Source organism: Gekko japonicus, unplaced genomic scaffold (assembly GCF_001447785.1).
Source record: "Gekko japonicus isolate JY-2015 unplaced genomic scaffold, Gekko_japonicus_V1.1 scaffold119, whole genome shotgun sequence".
In the NCBI taxonomy this organism is placed as follows: domain Eukaryota; kingdom Metazoa; phylum Chordata; class Lepidosauria; order Squamata; family Gekkonidae; genus Gekko; species Gekko japonicus.
This window is the reverse complement of record NW_015163606.1, coordinates 653,381-666,228: the sequence shown is the minus strand read 5'-3', so window position 1 is coordinate 666,228 and position 12,848 is coordinate 653,381. Positions and strand designations below refer to the sequence as shown.

General features: G+C 41.1%; 1 protein-coding gene across 5 annotated transcripts in view; it reads right to left on the bottom strand.

The window, feature by feature from the left end:
• Positions 1-2,970: 2,970 nt before the first annotated feature.
• The window catches only part of RIMS2 (regulating synaptic membrane exocytosis 2), a 611,329-nt gene continuing 601,451 nt past the window's right edge, over positions 2,971-12,848 (bottom strand). For all 5 annotated transcript variants that reach the window (XM_015407292.1, XM_015407290.1, XM_015407291.1 and 2 more), the window contains 4 exons: positions 8,003-8,115; positions 6,567-6,668; positions 4,842-4,981; positions 2,971-3,189 (listed from right to left, as the gene is read on the bottom strand). In XM_015407292.1, the coding sequence (XP_015262778.1) occupies positions 2,971-3,189; positions 4,842-4,981; positions 6,567-6,668; positions 8,003-8,115 (574 nt within the window). The remainder of the gene's footprint in view (positions 3,190-4,841; positions 4,982-6,566; positions 6,669-8,002; positions 8,116-12,848) is intronic.

Below are 12,848 nucleotides of genomic sequence, written 5' to 3'. Positions count from 1 at the left end.
TGAGGAAAAAAGAATCATATACACATTTTGTAAAGAAAATGTTTTATTTAAAGTGTTAAATACCATCACCAGAATGAATTTGATTTACATTAGTTGGTGTTCATTAACAGGCCTAATCTGCCCCTTTCTCCAATTTCAATTCCTTTTACTTTTAAAACAGACTATGTACAAGACAGCTGTGGTCACTGGAAGAGTGCTATTTACATGACTAAATTATAAGTAGAGTTGCAGACATGTGAATATTTAAAAAAAATACAATCAACTTTTAAAATAAATACTGCATAATGACCAAGTATGTACAGATATTCCATTTGGTCATGCCCTCCTTTTCTGAGTTAGAAATAATTTTTATAGGAATATGCATAAAAGAATGCATGACTGCATGTCACAGTATCAGGAAGAGAGTAATACATGTAAAAATTGTTTTACTCCTGGGGGGGAATAATGCAAAGGTATATCTTTAGTACTTATTGGTTGCTCATACACAGGCAACTAGTTGAACCATGTTTATTGGTGTTTATTAATGTAACACCCATCCCTTATCCATAACCACATAGAGAAAAAGGCAGATCCTGTAGATACACATGTGGAACTCCCACTGGTGACAGCTTCTCCATTCATTCCAGTGGAGAAGGCAGTTCCATGGGCATATTTCTTTTTACTAGGGAACACATGGAGCACTATTAGATCAAGGTGTCTGGGTGCAATTTCACCAAGCACTGCAGCTGCACAACCCCCACTCATTCCAATAGTACTTGTGCAGGGTTCCTGGAGGATTATGCTCAGTAATGACTTGTCACACCACACCACAAAGCAAAAGGCATTAAAAGTGATGCCTATTGTTATTTTTGCCCCCTATGATGCATGTACATTTTGGGGAAATATTACAGATTTTTCATACAAAACCAGAATATTCCTGTGTATGGCCTTAATTTAAACATATTAATAAATTATTGCAATGCTTCAACATTAAACAATAAGTACGTAACTGAAGGCATCTAACAACACAGGGAGGGGGGAAATGGTCCGCTTAAACATAACAGATTTTACATTCCTTTTCATCAGAGATATTAATGATAAATCTGGACGCAGAGGATCCCACGTTTCCACCCCTCCTTTCAGTGGTGCTAAAATCACTTGATATACAGGAGACAGGTTTTTGTTTTTTAATATCTGAGATGAGTTTGCATTTAGGCTAGTAATGGTGTCAAAAATAAGTTGCATGTATTTTATTTAAGGCGTTTAAAAATCACAAGGTACAACCCTGGCATCTCTTAGGGCACGTAAGTACCACTAATTTGAAAATTAACTAAGTGCAGGATTGCTGTCCAAGTTTTGACTTTTTAATATCAGGTTGATATTTACTGATTTAACCATCTTAAATATACAATCTCAAGACCGAACATTAAAGCATAATTGCTCTTTTGTTTGGATCCCTAAACGGGAAGCAATTTGTTTGGCTCAGTGCAAGTGGTAAGATGCCGAAATTGAATAAGACTGTTGCCATTTCTTCAAGACCTTCCAGAAATAATAGTTCAACCTTTGAATGAACGATGCTGGTGCTGAAAACAAATTTATTGAAGACATTTTACAAATGGCCACATGATTCCAGTATTTTGCTGTAGAATTTAATTTGAAGGTGAGAAAAAAAGGAAGTTTCCATGCACTGTACAATAAACTGCAAAAAGTTCAATTTTTTATCAAATACATGCTGAATTATTGTAATGGACTCCCCAAGCCATGTTGCAAAATTCTTTTCAACATGCTTGAAAAAAGTTCTTAAACAATAGTTTTTCTCAAAGAATTCAGAAATGCAGAATAATCTGCAACCCTGAACAAAATGTGGGGCATGACAGTAGTAAGTCAAAAAGTAGCAGTTTCAGAGTATAATGATCATCCTGGGAGGGAGGGAGGGAATGGGAGGGCAAAAGGAGGGAAGAACAGACGAGAAGGGGGAAAGAATTGTACAATTTTGAACATATTGTTGAACTTTACAAGGCTTGTACCTTTTACATTTAAATAAATTTTATATATTACACTTATTTCTTGTCACATAAACATAATTTTTAAATATTTGCTAGAAATTATTTATTTTTCATTTATGTCTGCAAAAACACAGACCATAATTGGTTTAAAGAATGAGAAACATGGTGCGTCTTATCACTCTGTTGCATTCTCTCCCTTTTAAAACCATGCACTAGTGAAATTTATTTTTAAAAATAATATAAATTGTTGAAAATGGCTGATTTATTCTTTTTTTTTTGCAAGTTGCAGCCCCAAGAAAATAATTTTAAGTGTTCAGCATAATCTGTGTCCATGCAAAAAAGTTTCTTTAATTTTCATACAGTACAGTATAGCCACAGAATTTTTTTTTTAAAATTTCAGAGTCCACAGACTGGATTTGACTCTAGCAGTAGCTGGAGCTACAAAGCCTGCCACTATAAGTCTTCAACCTTTCTATAAGGCGAGTTTCCTCTGCTTCCAAGCAACTGTAATGACAACTGGCTTTCCTGTAATGGCCCTCTTTTCTTCCATCTTTCCACTGACTTGCAGAATGGCTTCTTTAAGCAGCTCCATGTCTGTGGCATCACCAGGCTTGGGCGGGATGTGGGTGGAAGAAGGGGCAGATAAAGAAAAGGGAGCAAGAAAATAGAGGTGCCATTGAAAGGGACTCTTGTTGCATGAGACAGCTTGATTCTTTTAGTTTAATCCATGGCTTCAGATTGGACTAAAACTTGAGTGTCACTGAACTCGAAACCATTCAGTTCTTCCAGCTCCACTCCTTCACCTGAGGACTTCCTTTAGAGCACAATGTGTGCAACTTCCTCTGAGAACACAGGATCGCTTTATAGCCCTAGAAACAGGCTCCGAAGACACAACATTAAGCATGCAGTGTTACCAGGGTTTGCGACCTGTTAATTTTTAAATTTTTTTGTAACGCTGGTTGTTATGACACCAGTTTCACAGCTGCTATGAGCGAGCGTAAGAAGGTCCCGTTGAACTTTCAAGAGACGACTGGGATGCCCTTCTTGTCAGAGGGGCCAAAGTCGGATCTACTAAGGATGAAGGGGGAAACAGTTTGAACCAGCCAATCACCATATTGGACAGGTCCAGTTCGTCTAAAAGTATCTGTGCCACTCCCATAAAGGATTTGTGATCCATACGTCCATAATCTCCCCACACGATAATCTGTTGGGAGAAAAAGGAAAAATGAATAGGCTTCAGAAGCGGAATGAGGATGAAAGGTTCTTCAGGTCCATTAAAAGGATGACTAAGAAGGATAGATTACGAGGATGAGGTCTGGATATCATTTGTCACCTTCTGTAGAGTGGCAACACTTACAGTTGCAACATTTGTTGATATGTAAATATGGCCTTGCAGCATGGTTTCAGAATCCCCTTTGCTCCTGTCGTTATAATTCTGGCTTGCTTTTATGCATTGTTTTTGCTTTCTCTCCCCCCCCCCCTTTTAGTGAGTATTTTGTGTCTCTGTGTGTATGCCTGGAAGTCATAATTGACTTCTGGCAACCCCTAGTGGGGCTTGGATGTTTCAGAGAGGTGGCTTCCTATTGCCTGTGTCGGCTATCCGGGTCAGGGCTTTCCCCCCCCCCCCATCATTTTTTTTTTTACTTTGATGCTGAATTTCTGCGTTTCCCCCCCTTGTTCTTTTTCCTGTTAGTTTTTTAAAGAAATACATTAAAATAAAATAATAATAAAAAGGATAACTAACAATTGCAAAAAAATAGTGGGAGTTTCATTGTCTTGCCCTTTCTCTGTAATTTTATAACATCTGTTTATCAGGTTTGCTGAACTCCCGTCATTAGAATTCTAAGTATCTTGCCCCTTTGTATTGTGGAAATATAAAAGTAAGGCATATTTTTAAACATAAACCTGAGAATTCAGACAACCTGATACCCAGATTGTTATAATAATAATATAACAATATACAATTTTTTTGGGTGGTGGGAGAATAGCTGCTACTGGGGAAAGGAAAATGCAGGGCAATCTGCCATATGGAAGCTCTGTTGTCACTGAGCTGTATCTGCAGCTGCAGCAGCAACAACAGGGAAACCACAGACACCTGTCCCCCGTGGGAAACATCTGTGTGTGAGGAGGTACTTTTACGGACATGCCGGGACTTCCCAATTTGTTGTCTTTTGACTACAGGCTGTTAAAAGTGATAACCGTACATGAAGTTTGTTGGGGTCATGGCTTAGAGGTAGAGGACCTTTGCATGTAGAAGGTCCCATGCTCAACCCCTAGCATCCTCAATTAAAAGGAACAGACAGTAAGTGATATGAAATACCCCTGAACTGTTGGTGGTCAGAGGAGACAACAGTGACCTTGATAGACAAAAATGTCTGACTAGTATAAGACAGTATGTCACTTCTTGTGTTCAAAGGCAACTCCAGATGCCCAAGAAGCAGGGGAATACAAACAGGTAAATAAATGACCACATCAGAAAGATCCACTGGGAAATGTGAGATGTGGGCCCAGTGACAAGGTAAGTGAACATGTAAAGGGTCTAAGATCAAGAGCGAGACAAAGCATCTCAACGGAAACAACACAGGCACAAAGACTGATAACATCTACTGGTTATTGATTAATGGTCCAATATTAAAGATTTTAAACAGCAGCAGACAAGCATTTAGGAACTGGCACACCATCAAACCATGATTTTATGCTACTGTTGCAGCAGTACTCACATGCAAACATTTAAATTAAAATGAGAGTTTAGGCCACTGCTATGAGAAAAGGCAAAAAAGTAAGGGGAGCAGTCTTGTGCTTATTCAACTAATGCTGCTGAAATAGAATAATTTCAGATAAATAGGGGGAAATTACCTGTAAAACTTTCCCTTGGGGACTCTCTTCAAATGACAACAGCTGCTGGTAAAGAGGTTCCAGCGTTTTTCTTGCCACCTTTGTTTTCTTTTTGGCTATACAGGCTCCATTTTCTAATAGATACACCTTTACATATGGTGCTTTGGAGAGAAAAAAAAGATGAAAAATCTGTTAGAGACATTTTTAAACATTAGCCACACTGTCTTAGCTCCATATGCTAAATCCTGCTATTTAGCTGATAAATATTTTAATTAAAGATAGCCTCATCATACATTGTATTTATAAGTATATTCTCAAAGGAGATGCTTGCACATACTGGATAGACAAACAACCCTGCTTTTCTTTCCCTCCCATGGCCACGTACACATTATGAGGCAAGTCTAGTTTTCAACTGAATATTGACGCTGCTGCTACAGGAGACAATAAAGCAGTCTGAAAAACAACAACAAGTAAGCCTTAATTCATTGCTAGCTGTAATTTCAAGTGTAGAGCCAAGCAGAAATCTAATCGCTGAAGCTCTGCATCCTGAAAATAGTAAGAGATTTCATGCATACCCACCAACTAAAACACATTGGATTATAAATATGCTAGGCACTGTAAGAAAATATCTGGAAGGTACAACTAGCCCACATTTCACAGAATCATAGAATGTTACCGTTGGAAGGGATCTTGCAGGTCATCTAGTCCAACCGGCTGCACTCTACAGGAGCATAGCCAAAAGATAGCCCTACAACATACCCGAAAGGTGGTTGTCCAGCCTCCGCTTGAAAACATCCAGCGAAGGAGCATCCACCACCTCCCAAGGCAGTCTGTTCCACTGCTCAACCACTCTTACAGTTAGGAAGTTTCTCCTGATATTTAGCCAGTAACGACTCCCTTGTAATTTCCATCCATTAGATCTAGTCTTGCAATCCGGAGCAAGAGAGAATAGATCTGCTCCATCTTCTACATGACAGCCCTTCAGATATTTGAAGACTGCAAACATGTCCCCTCTAAGCCTTCTCTTTCCCAGGCTAAACATACCCAACTCTTTCAGCCTTTCCTCATAAGACTTGGATTCCAACCCTCTCACCATCCTGGTTGCCCTCTTCTGGACACGCTCGAGCTTGTTAACATCCTTCCTAAAATGTGGTGCCCAAAACTGGACACAGTACTCCAGGTGAGGCATGACCATAGCAGAATAGAGTGGAACTACCACCTCCCATTATTTGGATACAATGCTTTTAAAACAAACTGTAGGTAGTCAATATACTTTGGAAGGACCAGAGCTATTTTTGGGCAGGAACACACAGGAACGGAGTTCCAGCTGGCTCCCGAGTTGGCCACGCCCAGCAGGAACTCATTGGCATAATAGGCCACACCCAACAGCAGAAACTCATTAGGATTGGCTACATTAGGGGTGTGTGGCCTAACATGCAAAGGAGTTCCTGCGACAAAAAAACCCTGGGTTTTGACAACAAACAGGGTAAACAGAATATGAAGCAAAAGGTGGGTGTGGCTGGATGACTACACTTCTGGTAACATGGGGGCCTAATATGCTAATAAGCTGTGTCATCAGGGTTGCTAATGAGTTCCTGCTGGGCTTTTTCTACAAAAAGAGCCCTGGGAAGGACCATTAAATAGAGTACTGTATAGTTCCCTAGTTCTGTTAAATGGGGTACTGAAGCTAAAATAATTATGATCTAGATTAATATGCTGCCTGCAGAACACAGTTATTTTGTTTACCTGGCAGTGTCTTTGAACCTGGTTTTACAACAAGGCCTCGAGCTCGTATTATTTCCACCTCCAATTGTCCCTTTTTGTCCATCATTCCAACCTGGATATCACCTAAGAAGAGGGGGAAAACAATGTGATTACAATTAAAAACACCTGGATATATTTAAATTGTGTTATTAATAAAAATGATTATTCCTTTTTTCCACAGAACATACTTCCAACCATTTAAAACTAAGCAATTAGTCTTTAAAAAGCTTGCCTAGACGTATCGAGCATGATGACAAAAAGTATCCATAATAACACACATTTAGTTTACATCTCGCCTTCACAGCATACATACCAATATCCTCAAGGAATACAGCCAACAGATTTTCCATCTACCTTATAATGCATTTGGAACACTGAATACGCTTCCCTAAAACCAAGCCAAATTAGCAAACTACTGGAAAGATGTTGTATCTCAAAATGATCCTTCAGTCTTTTAAAATTGAAGTGAAAGAGTAGACTTTATAATTAAAGATTATGACTTAACTCCTCTTTCAGGCAATGTTAATAGGAAATCCTAGTTTACGCACAAGAGATAAACTTATCAAGTATGAGCACTAGTAACAGCCAACTTTAAACCGAAATGTACTTTTTACAAGGGGGTTGAAATACAGTATTTCTGTAAAACATACACAAACGTACACAAACTTTGTCACTGTGGGAAAGGTGGAAAATAGAATAGGATGGGAAAACTGGTGAGAGGAAAGACTAGTGAGAGGAAAGAATTTAGTTCACCTATCTTCTAGTGTCCAAGATGAAACTTTCAGATGTGTTCACAGACATGAATGGTGGGTTTTTGCACTGGCTTTTGGGCAAGCCCCAATCACATCTGGGCCACTCTCATAGGCAAGCTTTTTAAACTGCTTTTCTTTTATGCAAGTTATTAACAACTTTCTGTACCATTTGCTTTTTGTTTTGAATGCAATAATAACTAATAAAAGCCTTTAACACTCTGTTGGGGGCGTTGGACCCGCTCACTAGCCCAAACAGTGCCCCTCCTTGTGATAGCAAAAGAATTGCTAGAAGAATTAAGAGGAAGGGAAGGCGCTTCAAGCTCCCCTAAACCAAGAGAAAAACCTCACAACTGGAATGGTGGCTGAGGTTTACTGTACCTGGTCTGCCCTGAGGGTGAACAGGAACAGGAGTGGGGAGAAAAGGAGTGCAGATCCCACCTGTGGCCCAGGAATGAGTGCCTCAGCCAATTCTACCCTGTCCCCTGGACACACATAAGCTCTTCATTTCTATAATATGGCTACACTGAAACTGAGGAAAGTTGAGATTACTCTTTGAACTTGAGCTCATCTAAAATCATCCAGTAGGTCCAAGGTGAATATAATAATTAGTCTAATTATATGCTTTGTAGTCTACCCACACTATAACCAAATGGCAAAGTTCCTTACCCATTGCTGGAGTTGCCAGGGTTTGGCGTCCAACAAGCTGTGCAGGACCAAGTCCATCTAGAAAGTCACTGAACTGGCTGTCCGCACCCAACCGCACACCAGGAAAGATCAAACTAAATAAAAACAAACTTATATTTGCATTTGTTTCTAAAGAGTAAAATTAAAATCTACAATCTGTTTATTATGAATCTGGTCCCACAACACTGTAGTCACTTATACATGTAAATCTGCAAGTAGTGGCAAGGAAATGGAATTTTGTAGATATCCTAAAATAAAGATATAGGAGTAACCAGACTCTATACTATGGGTTAGATTCAGAACAACATGACAAAAGGGATATTAAAAGTATTCTTCTTCTTGAGGCTCTAAAAAAAAGCCAATCCTGAAGGTAAAGGAACTCTCAAGCACAGTGTGGGATTCTACATGGGGTTAGCAGTGGGGAGGGAGAACTGGCAAAAATTGCCCCTGACTCTTCACGTAAAAGAGAGGAACAAAAGTGTCCCTCTGGTCCCTTTCCCATTGCAGCCATCCACCCCACAATCACTGTTCTTTGCAAAGGGTCCCTCAATCTGCAGAAAGACAGGGAGAATTGAGAGCTCCCTTCCACGAGCAGACTAGGGCTGCCAACCTCCAAACATGGCCTCCTGACATTACTACTGGTCACCAGACAACAGAAATCAGTTCCTCTGGAGAAAATGGCTGCTTTGGTGGGTAGACTCTATGGCATTATATCCCGCTGAGGCCCCTCCCTTCCACCGGATCACACCCTCCCAGGCTTTACCTACAAATCCCCAGGAACTTCCCCCACCCAGAGCTGGCAAACTTAGAGCAGATCCAACCCTTTATTTTCCAAGAAAACACTATTTTTAGTTTCTTTCTGGCAGGTAATGGCCTTTAACATTGTAAGAATACAAATCTGGATCTTTTTGCCTAATATTCATACTATATTTGACATTAAAAATCTGTGTGACCTTCTAACTTGGCTGAACTGAATTTGCCCCTAGGCAAGGGTTTCTAATTTTGCTTATGAGACAGGCTTATTAGAAGTTTAAAAATCTCACGTTTATTGTAAGTTATATTTGTTTTTAAGTTGATTTGAAAAATAAACCCTATTGTTTTGGCCTCAGGTAATTAAATTACTAGTTGCAAAATTGGAGTATTACCTGGGAAATCACTAACCATTGAAATTAGTATTGAATTAATGCGGACCACCAGGGAAAATGTGTATCACCCTTTGTAATGTGTAATTGACAAAATTAAGTCAATTCAGGATGTGTTGGTGTGAAGTACATCTAGTACAGGGGTGTGGAACTCATTTGCTATGAGGGCCGGATCTGACATAAATGAGACCTTGTTGGGCAGGGCCATGTGTGTCATAAAATGTAATGCCAGGTAGCGGAGATATAAACTTTATAAAGGACACAAATACAAAGGTTTTTTTTACTTAAAATAAAAACATGCTTAAAACATTAGCACTCTTGCAGTATTTTGTTTATTTAACAGTGTCTGACAACTGACACCTCTTGAACTGAATTACTGCATCAAAATGTCTGTGCTGTTGCAATCTTGATTATGCTGTTCAGGTGTGTATCTGTAAGCTGCAAACCTACAATGATGCAGCAGCAGCAGAACTGAAAGAAACAGAAGACAGCCAGTTCCACTGCGGGCCTGATAGAAGCCCTTCAGGGGCCTGATCTGGCCCCTGGGCCACATGTTTGACACCCCTGATCTAGTACCTCTGCTACCTTTTGTTGCCAGTCCTGCAAACATTTGAAAAACTTGCAACCAGCAAAGCAGTTAAAGCAGAGGTGTCAAGCTCATTTGTTACAAGAGCTGGACCTGACATAAAAGCTACTTTGTTGGACTGGACCATGTCTGCCATTAAATGAAATGCCAGGTACTGGAGATATAAACCTTATCAAAGACACAGGTAAATCCAATTAAATATATTATTTTTTACTCAAAATACAATCAAAAGCAATTGCTACCTAGGAGTGAAAGCAACTGATTTACCAGGGGATCCACAAAAGCCCCAATAAAAGTATTTAATCTTATTGCAAGACTAGGTTTTTTCCAAAGGATACCATACCCACCCCCTAGCCATTTCATTTCTTGAAAGCTTTGACCACACACACCTCACTGTGTGTGCCCATGTAACCGCTCCCCCCACAGCAGCCTCCTGCCTTCCCTCTCTTGCACCAGTAGCTCATGGGTTGGATAAGAGCTCTGGATTGGCTGGTTTTGCCCCCCCCCCACCGCATGTTTGACACCCCTGTGTTAAAGTATCATACTACATGAAAACAGTTCCAGGGAAATTGTGAGCTTATTTTCATGTAATTTTTATATTGGAGTTAAATGTCGCAATCCTAAAGCATCCTGAAATGTACAATTAAAAAACCATCAATTGATATTTATTTGTTTACAATCATAGATCAACCAAGACTGACCGAGTCATCCTATCAAAATCAATGAACAATATCAGGATCATTCATAGATTTATAACTCATTAACCTATTTATCATTAATGGCATCTAATAGCATCTAGCATCTAATATTCAATTAGAAGAAAATGTATCCTATAAAATGTGATTTTTGGATGCATGTGACTTGAGTTATACTCCTGGGTGCAAAATAAAGCATATGCCCGAACAAAGTCAATTTTAGTCCCAAAATATATAAAAACAGTCAAGGAATATATAGAATCTTCATCACTGTTTTCTATTCACCTGTTTTACCCTCCATGTATGTATAAAATATACACACCCACACACATAATTGCTATTTAGTTATTGGTCATATTGGGCTTCTAAAGAAGTACATTCTCCTGTCTTGTAGGGGAATCAACATACTATGGGACTGTCTCTCCTGGTATACCCCCAAGAAGAGCATTACTCTCTGGAGAGAAGAATGTTTTATTTGTTTATTTATTTATTCCAATTTATATCCCTCCCTCCCTGCCAAGGCAGCTCAGGGCTGCTTACACAGGGTAAATACAGAAATAACAATCAAATTACCATAAAACATCTAAAAGCAGTTCATTAAAAACAATACAATATTAAAGTGCTAGCAGTGTTCTTTGATATATAAAGATGGCGGTATACCTTCTCAGAAATAATTGGCAGGCACAGGCTGTCAGTAGCAAACCAAGGGCCAGCCCCTATAACTTTCAGTTGTTATTGATAATGGTGGCGGCTCCTAGTTGAAGGCCTGGTGGAAGAGCTCCATCTTGCAGGCCCTGTGGAACTGTAAAAGGTCCCGCAGGGCCCTGATCTCTTCCGGGAGCTCATTAAACCAGTATGGAGCTGCCACCGAGAAAGCCCTGGCCCAGATTGCAGCCAGCCTAGCATCCTTGGGGCCTGGGAGGGCCAACTGGTTTTGTGACCCTGACCATAGTGCTCTCTGGGGTCTATATGGGGAAAATCGGTCCCTCAGGTATGTCGGACCCTGGCCGTAAAGGGCTTTAAAGGTAAGAACCAGCACCTTGAAGTGAATCCGGTATGCTACTGGCAGCCAGTGCAATGCCATCAGGACAGGCTGGATGTGCTCCCTCATGGGGAGACCCATCAGGAGCTGGCCGCAGCATTCTGCACTAGCTGCAGCTTCCAGATTTGCGACAAGGGCAGCCCGACGTAGAGAGCGTTACAGTAGTCTAATCTCAAGGTGACCATCGCATGGATCACCGTTACCAAGTCGCATTCGAGGAAGGGAACCAGCTGCCTGATCAACCGACGATGGTAAAAGGCCGACCTGGCAGTGGCTGCTACCTGGGCCTCCATTGTTAAGGAGGCATCCAAGAGCACTCCCAAACGCCTAACCTCCGGCGCTGGCACCAATGGTGCCCCATCAAAGGTCGGGATCCCTACCCCTGGACCAGGTCTGGCACAGGACCTCCATCTTCGTCAGATTCCATTTCAATCGGCTCAGTCTAAGCCAACCAGCCACGACTTGAAACACCCGGTCCAGATCTTCTGGTCTGGAGCCAGACTGACCGCCCAACATCAGATAGAGCTGGGTGTCATCTGCATACTGGTGACATCCCAGCCCATGACTCCGGGCAATCTGGGCAAGATGGCGCATATAGATACTGAATAACATCGGGGACAACACCACCCCTTGAGGCACTCCACAATTTAATGGGTGCCTTCAGGATAGCTGTTCCCCTAATGCCACCCTTTGTCCCTGACCATGGAGAAAGGAGGCAAGCCATTGCAAGGCAGGACCATGAACTCCTGTGTCGGCAAGGCAGTGGATCAGTAACTGATGGTCGACCATGTCGAACGCTGCCGACAGGTCCAACAATAACAGTACTGCCAAACCACTCCGATCCAGGTACCTCTGGATATCATCCGTGAGGGTGACCAGTGCTGTCTCTGTCCCATGGTCTGGGCAAAAACCAGACTGGAAAGGATCTAAAATGGAAGCATCATCCAAAAAGCTCTATAGCTGAATTGTCACAGCCCTCTCTATTATTTTGCCCAAATAGGGCAAATTGGAAACCGGCCGGTAGTTAGCCAATTCAGCCGGATACATAGATGGCTTCTTCAAGAGGGGATGCATCACCGCTTCCTTGAGCACGCCAGGAAACAGTCCCTGGTGATTCCTGGCCTGAAAGACATCTGGCTGTCCTCAACCAGAGCCTCGACCAAGCCTGGCCTCTTCCTTCTCTCTTCCTCCCCACGGGGTAAGGACGCAATTGGGTCCGTTAAGAACCATCAGAAACAGTAATAGAATTGTCTATTGTTTTACCTATTTAAATTCTGTTTTGTAAATGTGTTTTATGGAAATGTTGTTCACCACCCTGAGCCCTATGTATAGGGGAAGGTGGTCTACAAAATCAAATAAATAA